This window comes from Plutella xylostella, chromosome 17, assembly GCF_932276165.1.
Source record: "Plutella xylostella chromosome 17, ilPluXylo3.1, whole genome shotgun sequence".
Lineage (NCBI taxonomy): Eukaryota > Metazoa > Arthropoda > Insecta > Lepidoptera > Plutellidae > Plutella > Plutella xylostella.
In genome coordinates this window covers 2,277,815-2,305,584 of record NC_063997.1, presented here as the reverse complement: position 1 = coordinate 2,305,584, position 27,770 = coordinate 2,277,815, and the positions used below count along the sequence as shown (strand labels likewise).

At 39.8% G+C, this 27,770-nt stretch overlaps 1 protein-coding gene across 7 annotated transcripts in view; it reads left to right on the top strand.

Annotated features, from left to right (window-relative positions):
* The window catches only part of LOC125488513 (cytohesin-1-like), a 79,543-nt gene that overhangs the window by 41,119 nt on the left and 10,654 nt on the right, over positions 1-27,770 (top strand). For 6 of the 7 annotated variants that reach the window (XM_048627111.1, XM_048627107.1, XM_048627110.1 and 3 more), the window contains 4 exons: positions 2,994-3,126; positions 19,768-19,966; positions 23,250-23,346; positions 23,948-24,112. In XM_048627111.1, coding sequence (XP_048483068.1) covers positions 2,994-3,126; positions 19,768-19,966; positions 23,250-23,346; positions 23,948-24,112 — 594 coding nt within the window. Of the gene's footprint in view, positions 1-2,993; positions 3,127-19,767; positions 19,967-23,249; positions 23,512-23,947; positions 24,113-27,770 lie in introns of all 7 variants that reach the window. The other variant, XM_048627106.1, reaches the window with a different exon arrangement.

The following is a 27,770-nucleotide window of genomic DNA, read 5'->3' as shown; positions in this document are numbered from 1 at the left end:
TGCGATGACACTAATTGTAATGTTTTGTTCATATAAATACGATTATCTCCGCCTTTTTGAACATGGTTAAGTGACTTTCCATACTGCGAAGAGTAATTAATTAAATTGACAAATCACAAAGTGAATCACTTTGCAGACGCAGAGGTGAATTGTCACTAAAACTAAAAACAAATTTCGTTTATTCATATTGTATGAGGGTAGAATGGTTTTAATTCTCAAATGAAGAACGAATCATATATTTTTGGCGAAGAGAAATAGTCGACAGCTATGCAGCTTGTAGTCATTTGTCAGTTTCAAATATATTAATTTTATACTCAACAGCGTTTAAATTAACGCAAAATTTGAATTAAGTTAATTAAAAATAACCACCCGTGGACTCGAACTCACGACCTATGTTTCATTAGTCTAACATTCTACCAATGAGCTACGAAGTGTATAGACACAGGTAGTGAAATTTTGCTTCACATCAATTTTATAGTTAACTATTTCACTAACACTACCGGTTGATATTTTTATGTCACAGCTGGTATACGGGCGTTTGCCTACGCGCAAACTCGTTTGTGCTGTTGTGTGTGTGTGTGTGTGGTTTGTTTGGTAAACCGATTTCTGCGTTTATGCACACATAGACAACGTTAGTGTGCACACATACACTACGTTAGTGTGCCCTGCCAACCATTTGAGGTTGCCGTGTGTACTAAGTACTCATAAATTCACACTCACATATATATACACGTGGTAAGTCTATCTGAAATATCGTCGTATGTATGCATTTCTTTATGATGGCACCGTTAGAGCACGTGTTAAGATATAAAAAAAAAACATATAAAATATTAAATAGTAAAAATATATTTACATTCATAGTTATATAAATAAAAATAAGCTTAAAAGATGATATTTTTATAAGGCAAAAGGCGCAGTAGTTTTGTTTATTTTAGTTGTTATGAAATTTATGATATCACTGTTGAAACGTATAAGCCTTTGGGGATTTGGAGTGATACGATATTATGGTCCGTTAGCAAATATTTTTTTGCGACTAACTCCAAAGTAAAAGAATTTCCAATTGTGTGGCAAAGAATTATCGACTTTATAGATTTGAAAATTGGCTTTCATACACAAGTGGAGTTGGACCATAAATACGCTACTACGCTACTGGTATTGCCTTGCATTTTCAAACACAGCCAATTAAAATAGTAACTGAATCAAGCTTAAACAACGTCGAGGGCAACAACTTATTCACCTATTCTTGTACTCCAAACCCTGGCTTCATTTGTGGACTGTTTCTCAATGAAATCCCTATGGGACATCTTGGAGGTGCTGGTAAAGGTTAAAATAGTCATAGTAAGTAAAGATATAGATCGAGAGCCGCCGCGTGCCTGGAGGGTTACTCTATACTGACGAAAAACAAAAGAACGAGAGCTGTTGTGCAATCTTCACGCTTAATCCTAAGAGACAATATTATAGTCGTGGTAGCCCTCCTAAACTTTGTTTTTCGTCATATAGAGTGACCCCCCTGAATGCGGTTTGCCTTGCAGCCGTGTAGTAGAGAATGTGGCTTTGTCGATCATAGTAAGAGTAAAATAACCGGAATACATTATTGGCTGATTTCATTGTCGTATATACAGCTTGTTTGCTGTAAAGATGTTAAGTTTAAGTTGAGAATACATTTTGCACTATTTAGATGTGTTAACAACTCTCTTGGTATACTGACAAGTCCACAATCATAAGCTAAAAGAATAACCCAAGCCAATGCGGATAGAGATCGTAAAAGTATTAGCGAATATGCCAGCGTCAGTATCCGGAATCACAGCCATAAATATTGAATGTAATACCCGAGATAGTAACGGAATTGGTGATTCTTACCTCTTTTTTTCGGAATTACCCCGAGACCCCGAAAGGGTATAAATTTAGAGACTGCTTTTATGCGATGGGCCGCTGACTTCGTAATATCCAATTTAGGCATCCAGTATATTGCTGTAAACAATGAAATTTTAATGTAATGATGCTCTACATGATTACTAGGTATATTGACTGTAAAGAAAAATCTATCAATATAATGCTTTTTACGTCTAGAAGTATGTCACTTAATCTTGATAATGATGTTTGCAACTCGATAGCTTTGTCCCAATATTCAGCAATCAATTTCGCAGCTCTTTGGCACACCTTCAAATTGGAAAGACGATACCATAACCAGTGTTTATTGAAAGAAAGCCTTGCCATTTTTTATTTTGTTTTTTTTATTCCACTTATTGAATATTTTTATCCAAAAATATATACTTACAGGAAACAATAATACAGAGTAACATAAAAGGTGAGGTTGGCCTTGTTGAGTTAGTGCCGATTAGACTCTCTGTACAGAATCCAGAGCGTCAAATAGGCACCATCTCAGCATGTGCTTTGGGCAATAAATGCCATAGCACTGGTTTTCAGCTGGTCCTGGTAAAGGGACTTTCAGCCTTATGTGCATTTCCCGTTGTTTGCAATCATATGGAATCGAATCAAATCACCTAAAACTGTATTCTCTAGCGTGCAGTTCCCCTTGCAGCATCTCAAACCTGAGCTCAGTGACGCGGGATCCATTGTATCCAGATTAACCATAACCAATAGTGAGTCATCATCAGCCAATAATCATCCACTGCTGGACATAGGCCTCTCCCAAGGAGAGCCACAACACTCGGTCCTCGGCCTTCCTCATCCAACCACTACCGGCTACCCGCCTAAGGTCGTCAGTCTAACGGGCAGGAGGGCGTCCCACGCTGCGTTTGCCTGTTCGTGGTCTCCACTCGTCTACCCCAACGGTTATCGGTTCTTCGGCAGATATGACCAGCCCACTGCCACTTCAGCTTGCATATTTTGACAGCTATGCCGGTAACCCTAGTCCTCTGACGGATAACCTCATTTCTGATACGATCCATCAGAGAAACCCCAAGCATACTTTGCTCTCTCCATAGCACGCTCAGCGAAAATGGTGATGAACCTGTATTTGTTGTTTGCAGCAACTGAAAGATGAGCTCGGCGAGGTGGTGGCGGAGCTGGAGGCGCTGGACGGGCAGGACGAGTGCAAGCAGAGCAGCAAGGCCAAACAGATGAGCATCGGCCGGAAGAAGTTCAACATGGACCCCAAGAAAGGTGAGGACATTTTAGCCATAGAAGCAATGACTTCAAAAGGAAGGATTCGCGCCCGCAGAACGTTTTGTCTAAAGATAATGTTACCCGCGCGCTGGCCCTAATTCAAACAAATTATGACGGATATATGTATGAGATTTTAGGGCCAGCACGATGGTGCCATTTTATAGAGCGGATTAGCCAGTTCTTATGCTAGTAATATATGCATAGAAGTGATAAACTGATTTTACCCGACTGTTGGTAGTTGTCGGACTGACAGTCGGGTTGCCCGCTTACCCGACAACTCTCCCAAAACAAGCTTGTGTTGGGGTCCATCAACCCCCACTAGCCCAGCGTGGTGGACTAGGCCTAAAACGCTTCCTTCATTGGGAGGCGACCCGTGCCCCAGCAGTAGGGACGTGATGGGTTGTGATGATGGTAGTTAGAAATACGTACACCATCCATCAGTTTTTGGATTAAAAAAATGAGGTACTAAAAAATAAATGAGTTCTCGAAAACCTTCATGTGAAATAAGTTACACGGGGTAGAAATAGCGACAGCGGAGTTTTTTTCCCACGATAACGTCAGATAGAACAAATAACCCGCAAATTATGATAGTAATAAACAAGACAACATAATTCGGAATTCCTATCTTGAATCTTGTAACATACTGTCTATAATAATGACTATATTTCATAGTCGTGTTGTCGTTACAGACACCAGTTCACCAATTTCCGTTCTAAACATGTATTACCTACTGGATTGGATATGTCAACTCGATTTGACGAGGGGTTGTATAGGGTATTGTTGTAGGGTATGTGGGTCCATTTCGTATTGGACAACTAAAAATCTGTGGATCTAAGGCACAAACTACCCACTTGAAATCAGTCCCACTCATTGCATCGTGTGTAAAAAAAGGAAAGAAACCTTTTTCATTGCTTCGACAGCCTTCGGTTTTTTCCGATGCGTCAGTAAAGGCGCGTGATTTCACGCAGTGATTTGTTTATGGTTGTTGTTACGTCTAAACAAAACTTTCAATAATCATTTACCGATTATGAACAGTTAATTTTATATGTTTTATATGGTCATTGTACTTACTTAAACCTACTTTATATACATAAATGGAAGCAATGCATTAATTTGTACCTGAGTTTATTGAGCATCCATCACAGCGCTGCATTTATGGCGAATCGCGATATAGTTACGATTATCGATATCGATAACGATAACCTGGCAATAATTTTTTTTATTTGTTATTAAGTACTAATACTTACCAAAACCTACTTGGACAAAAATGGAAGTAATGCATTAATTTGCTCCCGACGCCCTAACTTTTTGCTTGTTACGTTTGTTTGTGTCGTACTCGCGAGCAGGTGTTCCGTTCTCACGGACGAGCGGCGTACTCAGCAAATTGTTGTCCTGCCCACAGTCACCTGCCTCGGAATACCGACATAAATTATCTAGGAGCGGAATGTGCACCGGCCTCACTGAAACGCCACTGGGGGGTCACTACGGTAATCGAACTAACGAATGCTATCTACGACTCTATCTAGAAAGAAAGAAAACACGTTTATGTAATATTGCACACCATATACACAGAAATACAATTTAAACACAAATATAACAAATATAGATAGGTAGTACACAAAATAAAAAAGGAATACCTAGCATGGCCAGTCTGTGTTAGTGGTGCATCAGCTCACCGCCAAAAAGGCCACGATCTCAGTATAAATGCTACACGTACAGGAATGTACCTGCAGCTTCAGCTCTTTACGTGATTCACGGAAATAAATCTCGCTATATTAAGATTATTAAATTAAGAGTATCGATTGCATAGATTGACAGCTCTCGTTTGTTATATTTCTGTAGTGAACCCCCTGAAACGCCAGTGATGGTCATTGCTCACCTCCTCTGAATATCAAATTAGTCCACAGATCAGATAGCGACAATTATGGCGATCTATCTTAGATAGTAAAATTTAATAATGTTTCATAGATAAAATAGATTCAATCTGTAGATGGGCAGGTTAGTTCTTAGGGGTAAAATACCGTAATGATGATGATGATGAAATGAATTTAGTGAGCGCATATATCTATTAAAGTAACACTTCCTATGATAACCCCGGTAGAAGAGGAAAGACACTTACACAATATTCACTCCTTGAGGAAAAGAAGCGAGCTGACAGAGTCCCATAAAGTCTCGTTATATGACGGTAGCATATTTGATAAAACATATCTATTTGTAGTGCCAACTTACTCCCCTCGTAAAGAATAATACTTATAGAGGAAACACGTAGGAAAATACGTGTTTACTGACGCATTCGATATGTTTACTATCTCAGTTTTTGTTAAATCCATTGCACCTGCTGTTATTCGGATTGTTATGCAGCAATTTTTTTACCTTCTGCTACAGTGTCGCAAGCCAAAAATGTCCCCTGCAAAATTTGCAAGCTTGTTTTCTGGCGAAATCAGACATGACAGAAAATTCTTATGAAAGTAGAGAGAAAACAGTAGCATTCATTTGTTTGCGAGGGAATGTGGAGCAAAACAACTTGTGACGTTGTCGTGTCCCAATTTACTACTATTGTTGCAGAAGTGCAAAGCACTGAAACCATTTTAAGTGCCACTATAAAGTCATAAGGATATTGGGTAGTAGTAAAACATTAGCTTATTCTTCATATAATACTCTTCTTATATGCTGATATAAAAATATACAAATTAATACTGTGTGTGTCGCAAAAAAATGAATTGATTGTTTTTGCCAAAAAATATAACAAAATTTAAGCGCCAGCGGCAGCGAGAATTGTGAAGGGCTAACGAACGGGACAAGAAGATCCGTAGCTTCAGGCCTAATTAGGTCGCGAGCTGGAGTGGTTTCCTAGTGCTCCTAGCTAGGCGTCCTAGCACTAGCTCGCTGTCCGGGATGCGGGCTACACTCGAGGGCCATCCGGGAAAACTACTTGAACTACCTGAAAATACTGCTTTCATACAATAACGAAATACACCTCAAGTTGGTTTTCGTACTTGGCTTCGTTTTTTCTTTATCTTCTCTAAATATTATGGTCTGGTTATTTATTATAATAGAAATCTCAGTGTGCAAAAATATAAGTATTTCCTTGTTTTTGTACCTACCGACTGTTTGCATAATTTTAAACCTACTATCTCATTTTTAAACAAACCACGTAACAAACTTTATGTAGCAACATTTAAGGCGCCGTAAAATTAATTATCAGATAATCCGCTCGCGCCGAAATGAAAAATGTTACGCGAATTATAACGAAGAGCCGAGGAATTAAATCGAGACGCGATAACATGGCGATATTTCACGGGGAATTATTCTCGAGCTTGTCGTGGGAGATTTATCGCTGCTCCCGTGGCCCCCGGCTTACAGCGGGCATACATCACCTCGTTATGAACTCAGTAAGCCAGGCGTCTTTCAGAGGGTTACTCTATACTGACGAAAAACGCTCGAACGAGAGCTGTCGTGCAATCGGCACGTTTAATACAACTAGATAGAGACAAGGCTCGCGCAGCAGCGCTCGGAAGTTTAGTTTTTCGTCATATAGAGTGACCCCTCTGGAGCCTTGTCGGATTACTCAAGCCTCATTATCCGAGGAAGTGGTGCCTATATTCGTCAGCACCACTTCTTGGGTACAAAAGGCCGTAGGGAGTCGACGGCGAACTGAATGTTCCGATTTCTTTCTCACACACTTTCGAATGCATGTCTAATTTCTATACTGATAGAAAGTCTACGAATGCATATCAAATGGGAGTTGCATAATTCCTTGCGAATGCAATGGTTATGGTCATACATAATTCAAATGTGTATTACTTGCAGTACATATAGGCTCTTACCATCTTTAGGGCCCTTTCCTTGGGGAAATAATTTTACGATCCACCCTATGGCAGCCTTACTATGTATGTTTTATGTTAAATTGCGTTCGCTTTTATGGACGGTCGTACCTATAAGCTATACCGCCCTCCATCTAAGCTTAGAGAGCACCAGCCACGATACATTATCGATAAAATAAGTGCTGGTACAAAATGTATTTACGCTACTATACTATTTTGTAACCTTGGCTTGACTTCTATGCGTTTGACGTCAATAACGAAGTGTAGGCACTATAGCTTCTGTCTAGCCACTGACGTAAAAACAAATGACAAATGGGTCCCATCACGATCCCAACCCGCCGACACTGCACTCATCTATCATCTATGCAACTGACATTTGCTAAACATGAAACAAGCTTATCTCGTCTTGCCCGGTGTACCTTAAGCAGTCGTGTTAAAATCTATTTTTGGATGATATACTCGTAGATCGAACGAAACTAGTCCCACTAAGATCATTGTCATTGACATGTGACATGTCCCACGTCATTTACGTAATTTTGTACTTATTTTACTCCCAACGTAATTTGAAATTCCTTTAGAAATTACGCCGTCAGTAATATAGTTGGTACCGTAACTGTAGTTCATATAAAGCAAGCCATAAAATTGATTAATAAAATGGTTTACACGGGCACTCTACCTCTAGTACAAGTATACCTTAACCGTTGCCTATTGGGTCATTCGGTTAACCTTCAGGCGGGCTACATTCACCTAGAAAAGCAATTGAAAAATCGCTGGCGCGCTCCCAGTATCCTTTCCGCCCACTCGCACACGCTCCAGGGGTATACTGTGTGGGAGTCTCCACGGTTAGGTAGCTATTCCACCAATGACTTGCAGCTTTGCGGTGCGAGAGATAAACGTGCACCAATAGCATCACGGGATTTAGCTTCGCTCGCTCAGCTATTGGTGGATATTTTACTTGGATAAGTAAGCCGCATGGTAGCGTGGGCGTCCCTTTTACGAGTTTCTGAAGTAGATTAAAACCTCTCTCGCTCAAGTGGAGCCTTTATTTGTGACGTAATCGCAGTGGTGTAGGAGTTTGTTATGACGGCAGCGATTTCTTGCAGCAGTTTATTTTTGTAATACAATAAGAGAGTCCAGTCCGCTGGACCGGTGACATTAGACTCAGGTACCGATCATTGAGTATGAATGGTCTGGAGACGAAATAGGCAGACGTTCCCCTCTGGCGGGGTGGTAGGCCAGAAAGGCCCACCGATTTATAACGCACCTATCTCACTAGCATCAAAGAACTATCTTGCCTTGCAAATTTCACTCGTAATGAGTGGTAATTACAGTCCATAAGGACTATTATTGCCACTCGTAAAACATAACTTGTATCATATTTTTTGTTCTCATTATTTTACAACTACCTCACAAAATCAATTATTTATATTTACACCTTTGCACATAATAATTGCTAGTATGACCGTTGTAAAACAAATATTACCTAAGATTTATAAATCTGTTCCTAGGTTCTATCTTACTTATGCAATAAAATTAGTAATCAGCTACTGACGTACAGTCGGCTGCTTTAGTAGCTTTGCATTTTTGAACCTTGTCAAACTCACTAACTGCCTATTCATTCATTCAAACATTGACCTTTTGTTTAGTAGGTGTTTTACAGGGTGCGGAAGTGTATGGCTGCTGAATCAGCTGACTGTACCTTATGTCGTTATGAATTGATTTGTAGGTAGGTAACCTAATAATAAGTTCTTTTTTCTATTAATTGTAATCTAGAGGAATGACTAGTGGTCGTACAAACTGTAACAAGTTTCAGTATCACTAGGTTAAGCGAAAAATATATTGTAAACTTTTGTAATTAAATAAATAAATAATAAATAAATAAATAAAAACTAATTGCAGTCTCAATTTTAACTAGACTCAATCTAGTTGGCAAAGCGTTCGTTTCATAGAAAATGATTTGTTTACATACTAAAATGACAGCTTCAATTCATAGAATATCCGGATTCCGGATTTGATCACAGATTTGGTCATGGTTTATTGTTATTAGCTGTTTCCTAGCAACTAATGTGAAAAAAATGCAATAGTGATGTACCGGTATGTAGATATGTATTAATCGACAAAAAAGGTCATAGTTGGGAAGCGTCCGTAGTCGAATTGGCTTCAGTAATCGTAACTGATTACTGAGGTTAAGCAACAACTGATACGGTCAGCCATCGGTAGGTACAGCATGAGTTACCGATTTCAAATGGTTCTTTTCTGGACGCTTCCGTGCTTCAGACGGGACGTTAAGCCGTGGGTCCCGGTTGCTGCTTCGACAGAAGTCGTTAAGCCTAGTCAGAGGCTGCCCGAAGGGGCGGCTTGAAAGCATCTGACCGTCGGGTTGCCCACTTACTTACCACTTACAACTTCAGTGCATTGTACTCATTCAAAAACGGCGATACGGCTCGCGACCTATCACGTGAGTATAAATGTACAGCGAAAAGCGGGTGACTTCGTTTATTAATCATTCCTAATTAAATTTAACTATACCTAATTAATTTTAAATTAGTATTTCAAACCCATGTTCTCGAATTCATCGATAACACTTATCGATAATTGTTACATCCATTGGCAAGAAAAATGAAGACACTGTGTTCATTATTAAATGTCACTTCACGTAACCCTTATTGCTGGGAATTAAAACTCATAATGATATGTCCCATGAGACATAATCATGGTAAACGGTAAAATTTCCCCCCCCAAAAATTGGCAGACTTTTTTGTATCAAGAAAGATCGCTATGACGCTTCCCGAGGGTACACCCGAGTCCGCGTTGTTCTATGGTACCGATAGTAAATATATGAGGAAAGACGAGGATAGAGGTTTGGCGCACCTAGGGAGAGACCCATGTGCAGATAACGAACTGATAATGATGGTGAATAAAATAACATCAATGCTAAAAAAATATGATAGTAGAAAAGGTTAGATAAGACTGAAACATGGAAAACGCTATGTCGAAAAAACCTATCATTTAAAAGGAAGTAAATTCACGTTGCTAAATAAAGCAAATACAAGTGCTCACTCTGAGTACTAAGGCTTTCCTTTAGTGCAAAAGCTTCCTTCATTCATAATAAAGTATTCAGCTAAATGTGTGCGGCGGCCTAAATTGCGTCTGTGAGTGCAGGGGGTCACTCCATCTGACTAAATACGAGGTTCCGAAGTGCTGCTGCGCGAGCCACGACTCTATCTCGTTGTATTAAACGTACCGATTGCACGACAGGACTTGTCCATTTGTTTTTCGCCAGTATAGAGTAACCCTCCTGAGCTCGCAACTTTCTGTAGCGGCCTCTTCTATCTCATGTAGGTATCAAGTGTCGTTTAAAACTGTAACAAGTGTATGTAGAGAAACACAAGGTACTTATGTGATTCTGCAGACTGAGTGTTTAGAAAGCGAAGGTGAAGTCTCAGTGTCCAGAAATGGATTGAGTATTGGCTAGAGGTGTCCGGATGTCTGACTTATTGGAGTTATCTTTGCCTTGAATTTTTATCTAACTGGGAGATATCAGCTCTGGTCTACCTAGGAGCTATATTGTCTAGTGTGTTATGTAAAATAAAACTGTTTCCTGACACAGGTTTTAAGTTTAGGTAATTTTTATCCTTAGTACAAATGAGGGGTGAGGAGTAAGGCAAAGGCCTGAAAAAATACTATCAATTATATATTCCGAAAATACGTCAGTAGGTATAACTTTGGATTTTTTCTCTACAGTGTCCTCCTGTCTAGAGGTACAGAACAGGTACAGTTAAATCCCTGTCCCCGGTAGCGACAGAGACCTACATTCACAGACCGCTCTGCGACATGACTCTTTGTCGCGGGAATTTACTAGCCGCATTGTTTAAACCTCCAGAGGCTGCTGCTGCAATAAACTATTAATGGATGGGCCTGTATTTCACTGTTGAACAGCTGTATTACTGGGCCTAGTAGACAAACTTGTGTTGGACACTCTCTGGCTAGTTTTGGCAGTAAGGTATATATCTAGCAGTGGACAGTGATCTATTTCGTTAAGATGTGCTCACTCATTTCACATTCATAGATATTTTTTAATTTGCCTCGGAATATGCTGTTTTGAAGAGCAGTGGTGGTTAAAAAAATAAGATCTTGACTTTGAAATTTATTCAAGCTTAGGAAGGGAGTTTCAAAGGTCCCATTCGAGAGAGCCAGGCAGGTACTTGCATCCCCAATGGAGGATAGAATAGAACATCGTGTCGTGTCATATTCTAACTTTAACTATAATTGCTAAAACTAGAGGTTGCGTTGTGGCGCGGGCTGCAAGCAGCCGCGCGGGGCTTTGATGCTTTCGGTTTAGATGGGTGTCTGTTTTCAGTATGAATTTCCAATTTCAGCAGGGTATTGACTTGAATATACCGTAGCAAATCATTTTTGCTTCTTGTTATGCCTTAAAAACTGTGTTCACTATGATTTTTTAATTATAGGGTTACTGACGATTTTGTTTGACGTGGGAAACAGTTTACAGTATGAATTTCGGTTTCAGCAGAACTTGACTTGAACATATCGTAGCGAATCTTTCTTGCGTTTGGTTACGCCTTAAAAACTGTGTTTTTATTTATTTATTTATTTATTTAGTGTTAGGGTATAAGGAGTATTCTCGGAAGGAATGGATCACAAACGAGACGTGGGATAAAATCCAAAATCGCAAATCCATCAAAGGTCAGCTGAACGCAGAGCAGGATCACGATTCTAAAGAAGCGCTAGCCTACGAATACTTCTTATGCGAAAGCGACATCAAACGTAGTCTTAAAAAAGATAAGCGACGCTGGGCTGAGTCTATCGCTCGTAGAGCAGAGAAAGCTGCCATGACTGGGAACACCAGAGAAGTGTACCGAGCAGGGAAAGAGTTGTGCCGCAAACCCAGGAAAGACCGACCCATAAAGAGCCAGGACGGTAAGCTCTTAGTAACACTGGGAGACCAGCTTCTAAGATGGCAGCATCACTTTAGCGAGGTTTTTGAAGCTCCACAACCTTCGCACGCAGATGTGGCAGAGGAGGATATAGACAGTAACAGTCACCAATACTGTCTCGACATAAATATCCAGCCTCCAACACGGCTTGAAATAGCTTCAGCAATAAAATCGCTAAAGAACCGAAAAGCACCTGGCATCGACGCTATACCTATCGATGCTCTGAAAGCCAATGCAGAAGTTTCTGCAGACGTGTTGCTTCCGCTACTGACATCGATATGGGAACAAGAACAAGTACCGGACAGCTGGAAAGAAGGTGTCTTAGTGAAGCTACCAAAAAAAGGCGATTTATCGTGTTGTGCGAACTGGCGGGGTATCAACTTGTTGCCGGTGTGTTCGAAGATCCTGTGCAAAATACTGCTGAGTCGGATGGCGGGTGTAGTGGACACACACTTGAGAGAAGAGCAGGGTGGTTTCAGACCAGGCAGATCATGCACAGACCAACTAAACGTTGTCAGAATGATTCTCGAGCAATGCAACGAAATGCAATGTGAGATCTTCACATTGTTCGTCGACTTTGAGAAGGCATTTGACCGAGTGAAGTGGTCCAGTATATGGCGCATACTCAAAAAGAGAGGAATACCGGAGAAGATCATCGGACTCATCAAGTGTCTGTATGAAGGGTCCTCCTGTAGAGTGATGCATAAAGGCCGTCTCACTGATCCCATCCCAGTGACTTCAGGTGTTAAGCAAGGGTGTCTGCTGTCTCCGCTCCTGTTCCTTATTGTTCTAGACGACGTGATGTGTAGAGTGACTTGCAAATGTCAAAGGGGCTTACCCTGGTCTGAGAATAAGCACCTGGAAGACATAGATTTTGCAGACGACCTGTGCTTGTTCTCTACAAGTCGTTCTGACCTTCAGTCCAAAACAAACGACCTTGCCACGGAAGCGGCGAAAGAAGGTCTTCGCATCAATATTGGGAAAACCAAGGAGATGCGCCTTCGGTCCCTTGATGACCAGCCGCTCCAAATCAGTGGCGTCGAAGTTGAAAGGGTTAACAAATTCACTTACCTGGGGGGAGTAGTAGATCCAACAGGTGGGACAGACTTGGACATAGAGAGTCGTCTGAACAAAGCAAGAGGCGCGTTTGCCCAGTTGAAACCAGTGTGCAGCTCCAGCGTCATCACCCGGCGAACAAAAGTGAGGATTTTCGAGTCTAACGTGAAGTCAGTCCTGTTATACGGTTGCGAGACATGGTTCGTTCGGAAAGACCTATCCAGCAAGCTACAAGTATTTGTCAACAAATGCTTAAGGCGAATCCTGCGGATTTACTGGCCACGAACCATTTCGAACGCGGAACTGTGGAGACTGACCAAGCAGAAACCTATCGACCAAGAAATCCTCATTAGAAAATGGAGGTGGCTGGGGCATACCCTTAGAAGACCTGGAGAAACTCCTTCGAAGCGCATACTCACCTGGCAGCCACCTGGAAGCCGTAAAAGGGGCCGCCCAAAAACAACCTGGCGACGTTCTGTGGAGAGTGAGGCAAAGGTTATGAGGATGGAGTGGGAGGATCTCGCAGCCGCTGCCCAAGATCGAGTCAGATGGAGAAATCTTCTCAAAGCCCTTTGTCCCTGCTGAGGGACGTCAGGATGGATGTATGTATGTATGTATTTATTTATTTATATAAGGCACATCAACAGTTTTCACTATGAATGTCTTTATTAAAGGGGTACTGATGATTTTATTTCAGGTGGGATTAGTTTTCAGTGTGAATTTCGGTTTCAGCAGGGTATTGAATTGAATAAACCGTAGCAAGTCTTACTTGCGTTTTTTTTGCATTAAAAACTGTTTTCAGTATGAATTTCACTATGACATGGGTACTGATGATTTGGTTTAAGGTGAGATACGGCTTACAGTATGAATTATGGTGAGATATTGGTATTGACTTGATGATTACGCATCACATATTTGTGGTATTTAGTTTCGCCTTGAAAACTAATTTCAGTATGAATAATGGTATAAAAAACGTAGTTGTGGAAGCATAATAGCATAATAATACCTACAACGGATCTATCTGGCACTTGGCTTTACAGAAAAATGATACATGTTTCATCATTCTGGTGTTCAAGTTAAAGACGCATCCAAAATTTTGACCATTTCCTACTACTCCATCCCGTACTCGTACTCAAAAAAATTGGTTCCTTTTACGGATTGTCTCACACAAATACGGTAAGTAAACTGTTCTATATTGACTAAACTTTGCCTAGTATCGAGCTGACATCGTTTTGTGTACAAATATTGGGTTCTTTAACACCTCATAAATCTGAGTCACCTCCATTCGCGCGTTTTCCTAGCGTCTCGATTATTAGTTTACTCTGTCCTGAAGAGAAACTTTTTCATAGCAACGACATACACAGGCATTTTTATTCATTAATTTCTTTCGTGGCTTTGCTCTTTGAGACTATTTTTTACAGAACTATGTTTTACTTCAATTTAATCCATAATTGGAACTATTAACGCGCCCAAACCTTTGTCTATCTTTTTTATTCATTCGAGGTATTTCTTTGCCACAATCGGCTCTCAGGTTATATAGTTGTGCTGACGAGGGTATGAATAGTGTTGCCTCGCTTCGCTCGGCTCCTCTTTTACGGTAAGGTAATACTTAAGCTGTATTGCCTCGCTGCGCTCGGCTCTTCAGTGGTTGTGGTGTAATGTTTTGAAATGATTTGCCTCGCTACGCTCGGCTCTCCAAGGTTTATGGTATGATGGTTTGGATCGTTTTACCTCGCTGCGCTCGGCTCTCCAGTTAAACAGGCAGTTGGTGATTAAAGTAGTTTATCCTCGCTTCGCTCGGCTCCTCTCCAGGTCTCGGACTGTAGTCTCGATTGATTTGCCTCGCTTCGCTCGGCTCTTCGAGTTTTCGGATGTTGTTTCAGTAGTGTTGCCTCGCTCCGCTCGGCTCTCTAGGTTTTGGATTGAAGGTTTGTGTTTTTTAGCCTCGCTTCGCTCGGCTTTCCACTTCTTAAACGGGACTTTTTCCGTAGTTTTTCTTTATTAATATTCATAATTATGATACGTAATGCCTCGCTTCGCTCGGATTTCTTTTCTTTATGGCAGGGTTACTTGTCGGATGCCTCGCTGCGCTCGGCTGGTTTTATTTTGGTATAGCTTGTAGAAGGACTATGGCCTCGCTGCGCTCGGTACTTTAACTGTGGTGAAGTTGATTTACATTTTGCATGTTTTTAGGGAAAAAAAAAATCCCTTAAAGTGGGGAGTTTTTATTTTAAATAATAATTGTTTGTATTTATCTAAACAAATGCGCCATATACCAAAAATCTGTCTGACCACTTCAAAGGGGTGAAATAGCTAATGTTGGTAATTTTTTCTACGTTTTTAGGGAAAGTTTGATTTTTTCCCTGCAAGTGGGGAGTTTTTATTTTAAATAATTATTGTTTGTATTTATCTTCACAAATGCGCTATATACCATAAATCTGTCCGACGACTTCAACGGGGTGAAATTGCTAATGTTGGTAATTTTTTCTTAGTTTTTAGGGAAAATTTGTTTTTTTTTTCCTTTAAGTGGGGAGTTTTTATTTTAAAAAAATAATTCTTTGAATTTATCTTCACAAATGCGCCATCTACCACAAATCTGTCTGACCACTTCAAAGGGGTGAAATTGCTAATGTTGTTTATTTTTTCAACGTTTTTAGGGAAATTTTGATTTTTTCCCTACAAGTGGGGAGTTTTTATTTTAAATAATTATTGTTTGTATTTATCTACACAAATGCGCTATATACCATAAATCTGTCCGACCACTTCAACGGGGTGAAATTGCTAATGTTGGTAATTTTTTCTACGTTTTTAGGGAAATTTTGATTTTTTCCCCCATAAGTGGGGAATTTTTATTTTAAATTAAAATTGCACGCATTTAACTACACAAATACGCTATACATTCGAAACCCCTCAGACCATCTCAAAGTGATAAAATTGCATATTTATGTAAATTTTCCCATGTTTTTAGGGAAATTTTGTTTTTTTTTCCTATAAGTGGGGAGTTTTTATTATAATTTAAAAATCTATGCATTTAACTACACAAACGCGCCATACATTCGAATCCCCTCAGAGCATCACAAAACGATAAAATTGCATATTTATATAAAATTTTCCATGTTTTTAGGGAAATTTTGTTTTTTCCCCTCAAAATGGGGAGTTTTTATTTCATAAGCAAACTAAATGCATCCACATACACAAACGCGCTCTACAAGTCAAAACTGTCAGACCACTCAATACAGGTGAAATAGCCTTAAAACATGTAAAATTTCTCTTTTACAAAATGGCTGCCACTTCATCCGCCATTTTGATTTTTGCAGATTTCGGAATTTTCCCATGAATTTCACCATATATCCAGCCATGTACAAAGAAAGACATCACCCCACCTCCCCCTTTTCTGGGAGATCAATTCACCTCAACTTTAATCGACGTCGAACTTTTTCAAAAATATAATCTCCCGTATTTCTCAGGGTTGCCAGCCGAAAGTGATGAAAATAGTCAAATGTCATTAGTATGAGCCTTTCTGACTAAACTGCATCATTTTTTAAAATCCAAAACGGTTATTTCAATTTTTTATGTTTTTGGGGAAAATCTCAAAATTTTCCCTAAAAATGGGGAAATTTTATTTAATTTGTATAGTCTATCCAACAAACTACACAAATGCGCTATACAAGACAAATCTCTCCTACCACTCTAATTACGTGAAAAAACCAATCAAAAATCGCGAAAAAAAGTCACTTTTACAAAATGGCCGCCAAAGCAGTCCGCCATTTTGTTTTTTCAACTTTTCGGAATTTTCCCATAAACTGCACCATACAAAAGACCGTGTACAAAAAAAATCATCACCCCACCTGCCTCCCTTCTGGGAGATCAATTCACCTCAAGTTGGGTCGACGTACAAAAATCCGAAAAAATATAATCTCGCCTATCGCCCAGGGTTGCCAGTCGAAAGTAATAAAAATGGTCAAATGTCATTAGTACGGGTCTTTCCGACAAAACTGCATCAAATTTTAAAATCAAAAGTGGCCATTTCTACTTGTCATGTTTTTGGGGAAAATCTCGAAATTTACCCTAAAAATGGGGAATTTTTTTTCACATGGCAACTCTACTCATCAAACTACACAACCGCTCCATACAAGTCAAACCTGTCAAATTCCTCGAAGACAATAAAAAAAAACGCTTTGAAAATCCCCGAAAAAACACGTTTTTATAAAAAAATGTCCCTTCCCCCCGCAAAAAAAAATAAATCATTTTTTGGAATTTTCCCATAAATTTCATCATGTGCCCCACCGTTTACAAAAAATACCATCCCCCCACCTCCCCCCCTTCCGGGAGATCAATTCACCTCAAGTCGGGTCTGACACGCCCTAAACTTTGCTTCACTGCTACTCGGCCGCCATTTTGTTTTTTAATTTCTTTATAATTTTTTTATAATCTGTCAGGCATTCTAAACACACCCTCGAAATATAAAAAAATGTATGGTCACCAAAAAAGAGGAGCAAAAAAAATTTTTTTTTTTTACACTTTTTTTTAAAAAGTCGAGGTTTTTCTCTACTCACCCGAGCACCCTGAACATTTCCCTAAAACATTTTTATATCAAAAAATGGCTCCTTCTGGGAGAACTACTATGTCAGTCAGTGAGTCAGTGGTAATCCAGCTTTATATAATGGGGACTACCGTTTTTTTGCTCACCAGTTGGCGCCACTGTCGACTGAGGTAAAGAGGTACCATAGCTGTCAAATTTATCAAAGGCGACTTTATCAAATTGGCGCCAAATAAAGTTTTTAAATCTTGAATCTTATAAGCTTATTAATTATAAAATAACTATCATCATATCGAGTTACTATGCCGCAATGTTGTTCAGATCCGTTATATTGGGAAAGAAAAGGAGGACATATGTTACCAAGTGATAAAACTGTTCTAAAACAGTGGCTTGTGAAATAATTATTATCCGATAATCTCGTGTTTGTGAAAATCATTATAACCAATTTCAGAAAGAACATAATGTAAATAAGGATTAGGCATTTAATAAATACACTAAAAATAAAAGAATTACACACTGATTTAACTTTTATTTATCCTCTCCGTTTAAACACACTGCTATACAAAAAATATAACACATTAGTAATCCACACAATGAATGCTGGTTGAGTTGTTAGTTGAAACTTAATAATGGTAGTATAGTATACTAAGTATTCTATTATTTGTGGGGGTGTCAGTACCTGCACCTGGCTCACTCGAATGGAGCCTTTGTCCATGTCCGCCTTAAGGTCTAAACTCCACTCCTAAGCTTGGACCATTTCCTACCACACTGGTCCTCTGCAGGTTGGTGGGTTCGAAAATCTAGATATGCAGGTTTTATCACGATGTTTTCATTCACCGTAAGAGCGATGGTATGTACGTACGTACACTGTACATAAATTCCAAAGTAGTTACTCATTGGTGACAATATCTAGATCTGGAGTTTCATTTTTAGTGTTTACACTGCTATACAAAGTTTCTTAAGGCCACTCAACAGTATACACTGAATCATTTTGTTGTATGATGCTGTCCTCTACGTTAACAACCAAGTTACTGTTACGGTCATAGTCTTGGTGTCTGTAAAAAGCAAAAACATAGCTGTTACCTAAGCAAACAAGCATACATTTCGTAAAAAATAAGTTTGTAAACAGTAAACAAACTAACCTCTGAATTAGCTGCTCTTTGAGACCGCTTATTTATGCGCCTCTTTTCCTTAATTCAGCTTTCAAAGCGTGCACATTCATCGATAAATAATCCATATTTGCGATAATTTCGCGAAAAGAGATCACTTTTCAACAGGGAAATGAACGAAAATATAATTTATCACGAAGCCCGCCAAACAAATTATATGAAAAGTAAAATGACACTTAACCTCAGTCGACACCAGCGCCCCTAGCGGCAAATTCACACGCGTTACTCCCCATTGCTAAAATGTATCATCAAGTAGAAAGGACGAAAGCCGCCTCTCCATATTCAATGAATACACTCGTATGTATATTAAATAATTTTAATATGAGCAGTCATACATACCGGCGCCGCCTCGTCGATAATTTCCCCGGCATGCCTACATGAAAGCCAGGGGTCACTCACCGGCTTCAGTCCATTCAGGAATCCGTCTGTCCCGTACTGCCATTAGAATAAAACACACATTAGCACAGGAATAAATTAATTTTCCTGTTTTTAATTTCGTTTCAAACTCGCCAGACAGAACTTAATTACGTTTGACTCAACTAAAACTTTGTGAGAACCGTATTGTTCCAAGTATATTTATAATTAATTTATTTCTTCTCACGAAGATTTGATTAAATTGAAGTCGCATTCGCCTGAGACTCTGTTCATAAGCTCGAGCCATGCTAACTTTCAACTTTTAATTACTCATTAAAAAGCAATCATTACTTATTATTAGACTGATTCCATCCGTAACTTCCTGTGAACTTACACCTGCGTATCAGCAATCGCGATCACAGGATTCGATACCATTTTCGAATTTACACAAACATATGGAAAAAAACAAATGTGACTTTTGGAACTCACAAATTTGCCTTACGTTTTGACAGTGACAGTTGACGACACTGTTCTTTTTCCGTATGTTTGTGTAGTTTCGAAAATTGTAGTATCGAATCCAGTAATCGCTGCTCTGCTCTAACGTATCCTTCCATTTATAAATACTGTTAACGGATAATGAAATGGGTTACTTTGCACATTTGTATCTTAAGTCTTCTGTCTCCATACACTCCCAAGAGCCACGAGTCTCATAACTAAATCTCGCCCCCTTTCCCTTCCAGGCATAGAGTACCTCTACGAGAACGGGCTTCTCCAGCGGACGCCTGAGGACGTGGCTCAATTCCTGCACAAGGGCGAGGGGCTGAGCAAGACGGCCATAGGCGACTACCTCGGCGAGCGCTCCGACTTCAACGAGGCGGTGCTGAAGGCGTTCGTGGAGCTGCACGACTTTACCGATCTGATACTGGTGCAGGCGCTGAGGTGAGAGGAATTGTAGTGATGGTCAGAAATTTATTTCTTCACATAGTGTACGGAACGCCTGAAGACGTTTTAGTTGATTGTTAGTTTGGCTTTCTTAATAATGCAGGGTATGCAAAATTTTAGGGTTAAAACAAGTAGCCATTAGGTGACAAGTTTTTGAAGCTGTGGTGAACGTGTTGTCCTTAGGTACTTTTTCTGTATTTTCTGAAAAAAACTGGAACTTTTAAAACATGCTATTTTCATAAAATAATAATTAAAAAAAATAAAAAACCGACTTCAAAAAACCACTAAAATGTAAGTAATAATTTAAGGTTTACACAAATTATATGTGACAGTACAAATATACCTAAGCAGGAACTGTTCTTTTTTGATGTTGGTGCAGTGACAAAGTAATCTGAAGAAATATGGCACCAACTTCAAAAAAGAACAGTTCCTGATTAGGTATATTTGTACTGTCACATATAATTTGTGTAAACCTTAAATTATTACTTACATTTTAGTGGTTTTTGGAAGTCGGTTTTTTATTTTTTTAAATTATTATTTTATTTTATAGTTTTTAGTTTATTTGCAATAATTTTTAATCAAAAGTAAGATGCAAATGATACCAAAAAGTCCTACTAATCAATACGAATCATTCAAGCCTAAACACGAGGTAGTTGCTATATACCGTTAAGGAGTTCCCTTGACTGCCTTCCGTTTCCATCATCAGATCAGCTCAAGGTCACCATCATATTTTATTGTTATAAGAACTTTATTTACGTTTCAAATTTCATCAGAATCGGTTAATACTGTTAATAGGTACCCAAAATGGAAATTCATACCCTGTTTTTACCCCTTTACCCACCCTTAGGGGTGAGATAAAATTCTGAAAAAAAATGGGACCACCTGGAAGCTCAACCCAATACAACAAAAAAAGAATTTTCAAAATCGGTTCATAAACGGCGGAGTTATCGGTGAACATACATAAAAAAAAATATAAAAAAAAATATCCCGACGAATTGAGAACCTCCTCCTTTTTTTGAAGTCGGTTAAAAATGGTGATATGTTAGATCCTCTTTCGGCAAATATCGAAGTTGAAATCACTTAACTGTCATTAAACATCAAATAAGTTTTCTATTGCACATGGTACAATAGATTCATGTCTCTGGTTCAACGCATTTCAGTATATCCATATTTGGACAACGACGCTGTGTTTGCCTGGCGTCCACGCCTAATATCGGCTTTGTCTCAGAATAATCGAATTACTCGAAGTCATACTCGATTAGCTTGATGTCATGTCTGCACAGTGAGCTACATAATGCATAATAAACCGATACTAAAGGTGCAAATTGGTGGCGGAAGACATGAGGTTTCAGCAGACGGTTTCTTTAGACGTGTTGCAACGTCACTACTGGAATCTATGGTATTCATAGCGACCAAATCTGCCGTAACTTATATGGAACTGAGAGTTGTTTGACAAGCAAGCGACGCTGCTTATTGATTGTTAATTGTTATTGACTGTGTCGGTGGTGGTATGTAAGCAGTAGTGACGTCACTTCGTCTGCTATAACCGTATGTCCAACATCGCCAAATGGCACCTTTATAAGCAAACGCAGAAACTATAGGTAGCGCAAGTAAACAGTAGTGCTATGATGTCAGTGCATAATAAAAGATCATTCTGTCATTCGCTACGGATCACGGCTCGATCGCATAAATCTAGACCAGGAGGGTTACTCTATACTGACGAAAAATTTACGAACAAGAGCTGTCTTATACTGTCTGTTTAATACAAAGAGATAGAGTCGTGGCTCGCACAGCATCGCTCCGAAACTTCGTTTTTCGTCATGTGGAGTGACCCCACTAGCTCACTGTATGCCATTTAGTTTTTACGATGGCTCCGTCATATAAACGTCTCGTATGCAATTTCATTTTATCTACTTGGCAGCGGAGCATAAAAATATGAATACAAAGGAGGCGTGTGATTCTGTACTGTACATTATTTGCTTTGTAATTTCAACTTGGCAGATAGTTGTTGCAGTCTTTTTAGGAGTTCATGTAGGTAGTGCAATGCATGCTTCTGGTGTATTATGAAAAATTAAAGCGTGTATGTTCTATAGAAAGCGCTTCGCTCCTATTGAAAAGGGATATGATGAGGGATGAACTTTATTAATTTAAATGAACTTTTTCTGTGGTATGCAGTGGAGCGGTTAGTTTTAGCTGAAAGTTGCGCTTTGATGATTTTAATACTTATTCATTCATGTTTCCTGTATGTATACAGTTAAATGAGTCACTATTAACACCTTCAATGGCAAACATATTTGTTCAGAACAGAATTGAAAGTATTGCTCATGCAAAGCAAAATGTTTAAACCTACTATGAAGTATGTTGTTTAAAGGAAAACATATTTTATAATATGACTAAAGGTATGAAGGTTTCACACAAGTACCATTTTAATGAGGCACCTCATTAAAACAAATCACACACCCACGTTTTCTTTAGCACATTCAGTCGACTACTTGAGCGCTCAAAATAAGACATGACATTATTGTAGAGTGGGAGTATAAGGTCTCGCTTGTGGGTCATCTATCTTGACCTTTCCTTTAGGTTTGGATTTAAATCATTATTAGTAAAGTTTATGAGTGAGAAATACTGTTGTCGTGTTTGTGACCGAACCCTGATGTCATAATAAATGTAGTACTATCTAATAATAGTCCAATATGGACATGGACATGACCACCCTCTAGGAGCGCCATAGATATAGCCATATGTGTATCATTCTGCTACCAACAAGTACCAACTCTCTGAACTTGTAATTGCTCTGTGTAACCATGTTTTTGTGTGTGTTAAGTTTTTAGTGTGTATTGTGGATTTTTAAAACTAAAATGTCTTTAAATATTAATGGAAACTTTATTGGAAAAAGTACTACTTATGTATTTAACTTTAATGCATCCATCTGCTCTGTATGTTTCCTTAACAATAATAAAATAAAAATAAAAATAAAAAATAAAACTCCTGCGTGTTGACTGGCAGAACAATATTTTAGTAGCAGGTCCACCTGAAGGCCTAGCACGAGGCGCAAGACTCACACGTCAAGACGTGACAAAAGTTTTCCGTCGCACTTGCTCTCAAAGCTGCGCGATGTGAGTAGCACGACGCAAACCTTTTGTCAAGTCTAGGCGTGCGCGTCTTATACCCCGTGGTAGGTCTTCTTATTGTACATTATTACTGTTATAAAGTATTAATAAAAGTACACCTTATATTAATGTATAAACAAACAAATAACCCCCAACACTCCCAATTCCAGACAATTCCTCTGGTCCTTCCGCCTCCCCGGAGAAGCTCAAAAAATCGACCGAATGATGGAGTGCTTCGCGCAGCGCTACTGCCAGCTCAACCCGGACATCTTCACCAATGCGGACACGTGCTACGTGCTCAGCTTCGCCATCATCATGTTGAACACGTCCTTACACAATCCGAGTGTGAAGGACAAGCCCACGCCGGAGCAGTTTGTGGCCATGAACAGGGGGATCAATAATGGGGGCGATCTGCCGCAGGAGCTGCTCTTGGTGAGTTTTTAATTTATTTGATTTAATTCGGTCTTTACACTTTTTAGCACTAAAGGAGGACCGGCAAATATCTATGGAGGCTGCTCCAAGAACCAATAACGACCTGAGGGTCTAGTACAGGTTTGATAGTTAGTCAAAAACTATAGAAGTTTACGTTTTCTCGCATACGAAGTGGCGCCTCTGGCGGAAACTATAGTGAAACTTTTGACAGATAATGTATACAGATGGCACTTTTATATAGCTAATCAATAAATGTATTTTATTATGAATAAACAAATAAATAAATAAAAATAAAAAAAAAAGATTACAGGAGAAAACGTAAACTTTTTAGTTTTCGTAAATAACAAAACCCTTAGTAGAGGCTATGACATATGTCATTAGAAAGGTATTTTAATATACTACAATAGTTACTATGGGAGGTCATCTCAACCCGGACATCTTCACCAATGCGGACACGTGCTACGTGCTCAGCTTCGCCATCATCATGTTGAACACGTCCTTACACAATCCGAGTGTGAAGGACAAGCCCACGCCGGAGCAGTTTGTGGCCATGAACAGGGGGATCAATAATGGCGGGGATCTGCCGCAGGAGCTGCTCTTGGTGAGTTTTTATATAGATAGAAATAGTCAATATGTATGTAATACATACATACATCACCAAATATACGCGCGATCGTGTTTTTTTTTTTGGAAATTTTGGCGACCGAAAGAGCTTCTCCAAACAACTTTGTAAGTAGCTTACTTATACATCTTTGTACCTTGTCGGACTCACCAACTGTATTTTCATTCTTGGTTAAGCATATAGTTTAACAAGGAACAAAAGCGTATAGCTACCAATAGCATGATAAGCATAATATAGACTTTGTATTTATGTACAAAAGTTCTAACATATTCGGTATGACTGTCTGAGACATCCTATACACTCTACATCTATCTACCTTCTCATAAAAATCGAATTACTGTACACACCGTACCGTCTAACCTCACAATAAAATTTAAAATTAGGTACCAAAACAGATACATCAAGCATACTCTTTTTAAATATACAAAGAAGCTATTCGTGCCCGTAAAAGGTCTTCACTAGACCATTCCCGCACATTATGTAAATAGCTGGAACAGACTATGAATAACATTGGATTTGCTTTGCTTTCGCCCGCGAACAGATTAGATTTATCGGCTATCAAAAGGCTCACTTTGTCTTCGATTACATTTGCTAGTGAAGCGTTAAAGTGTTGCTTCGATGCTTCTAGAATCTGACAAAGCTAACTTTGCAACGGGTCAAAGATGGTTTTTTTTCGGACAAAACTACTTAACTTTGCAACTGGTAGGTAGGTATATGAGATTCTCTTTCTAGCAGTTTTTGTTGCAAAGTTTGCACTGTCGGGTTCTTTCCTCAATGGCCGTAGTGTTTTTAGTGGTCGTAACTTTCTTTACATTATGTAACAGATAAATGTTAAATAAATTTGTAATTAGATGAATTGCTGCAATTTATGGAGTAATTAAGCTTTCGACCAATCAAACAAATTGTTTCCAATTTCTTTAAGACTTTCTATGTAAAAGTATCAAATTATTAGGTTTAAGTTCTTTAATTATTAGGTTTATGCTTCTGACTGTCTGATTGTCGGTGATTTCAACGCGGATCCACGGAAGCCTTTTGGCAGAGAACTGGAGTTGTTTTGTGCCGAATATGACTATAAATACACCGATAGACTGCTATTACCGCCGGACTCGTACACATACGTTAGCGACGCTCACAACACTACATCGTGGCTCGATCATTGTCTGGCTACTGAGCGCACGCACGGAGCGATACGGAGAATTGACATAGACTATAGTGTCTCATGGACAGATCACCGCTCATTACATCTCGAACTAGATATTGATACATTAACATCTTACAACGAAAACCAGCCGAAATGCAACCAATATGCGTGGAAGCCTCGGTCAATGCTCCAAATTAATCATTACTCAGAAATTGTCGAAACCAATTTACATCACTATCTCACACAAATAATTGACGTTTCAAATATGAATGAAAACTCAATCGACAATCTTTGTAGCAACATAATAACAACAATGCAACAGGCTTCTATTCAAGCATTTACAAAAAATACATCTGCAAGCTCGAGGAGGCGAAGAATACCAGGCTGGAATAAACACGTCGCCGATTGTTATGCCGCCTCTAAGCGAGCGTTAAGTCTATGGCACGAATCTGGCCGGCCGGTTAGTGGGGATATCGCGGAGAATCGCAAACAAAAACGCAAAATGTTTAAAAACTCGCTTAAGGACTGTCAAAAAAGAAAAGATCAAATACTCATGGATAAATTAGCGAATGACATGGCATGTAAAAACTTTTCGAGCTTTTGGAATCGCACCAATAGCTTAATCAAGGCCAAGAACGTACTTCCTTCTCACATTAACGGGATTACGGACGATAAAAACATTGCAGAAGAATTTAGTGCCATGTTTACACAGCCCCCACCACCTACCTCACAAAACATGTCAACACATCTACAATCGAACCACTCGATACCTAATGATAAAGACCGTACAGCTATAACCAGTAACACCTTGTGTAAAATAATAAAAGAGATGGCCAGAGGAAAATCACCGGGGCTTGACGGTCTTTCTATTGAGCACATACAAAACAGCGGCATCTATACAATGCAAGCACTTACACTATTATATAACTCCATATTAACCACCTCTCACATTCCTAAGATACTTGCACAAACAGTGGTTACACCAATCCTCAAAAATGCAAAGAAGGATAAATCGAGCTCCGGCAATTATCGACCTATAGCACTGGCCTCCATCATCGCTCGACTACTAGAAAAGGTATTGCACTCTATGGCTGAGGTATACTTAACTTCCGAGCCAAATCAAATGGGGTTCAAACACAGTCACTCTACTGTAACGTGTGTGTATACGCTAAAACAGATAGCCAGCTACTACAAAAAACGAAAAACCTCAATCTACGCCTGCTTTTTAGATCTTAGCAAGGCTTTCGATCGTGTAGCACATGAACAGCTATGGAATAAAATTGAAAATCGAGGCGCTCCTACCGCCATTGTAAAGGTGCTAAGCGCCTGGTATAAAGCACAGAGAAACGTTGTGCGATGGAATGGTGTACTGTCGGAGCCAGTGGGATTGAGCTGCGGCGTGAGACAGGGAGGTAGCATGTCCCCGGTCCTGTTCAACCTGTACATGGACGATCTGAACAAGCAGCTCACACAGACCCAAGTCGGATGCTCCATGCACGGGACCATGGTAAACAATATCTGTTACGCGGACGACATGGTCCTGCTGGCCCCCTCCATCTCCGCGATGCGCGAGCTTCTGTCGGTGTGTGAGAAGTATGCAGACGATCACAATATGCAGTACAACGCGGACAAATCGGAGTATATGATCTTCCAGTCAGAGAACACACCTACAACTGATCTCCCATTAATACTGAAAGGAGAAACATTACGGCGGGCTGAAGAAGTGAAATATCTAGGCCACATTATTAATTCTAGACTTTCAGATGATGCCGACATTGAACGCCAACGAAGAGCCGTGACGGTGCGTGCTAACATGCTGGCGCGGCGCTTCCAGCGCTGCAGCGGGGAGGTGAAGCGCCAGCTGTTCCTCACGTACTGCACCAGCGTGTACACGGTGGAGCTGTGGAGCTCGCACACGGTGGAGGCGATGCGGCGCATGCGCGTGCAGTACAACCACGCGTGGCGCGCGCTGTTCCGCCTGCCGTACCACTGCAGCGCCAGCGGCATGTTCGCGGCGGGGCGCGCGCCGGGCTGGGCCGCGCTGCTGCGCCGGCGCTCCGCGTCCACGCGCGCCGTCATCTTCGCGTCCGACAACCCCATACTGTGCGCGGTCCGGCAGTGGCCGGAGAGCCCACTACACGATACATGGAGGAAATATCATGTGTCATTCCTTTGATAGCTTGTGTCCGAGTGCTTGTTTTTAATTAAATTTTATTTTTATTGTATTATTATTATTATTAATCTTTAGTGTGTGAATTATTTGTAATATTATTTTTTGTGATGTGCATTTTTTATTGGACCTATGGTCTGGAAATAAAGATAATTTATTATTATTATTTATTATTTAAGGCCACGTTCAGATGACAAGCGCTCAACGCGCGTTTTGATGACGCGCGTTTACAACTACATACATTTTATTCAGGCTGTACACATGCTAACGCGCGTCACGCGGATTAAAATGTATGTAGTTGTAAACGCGCGTCATCAAAACGCGCG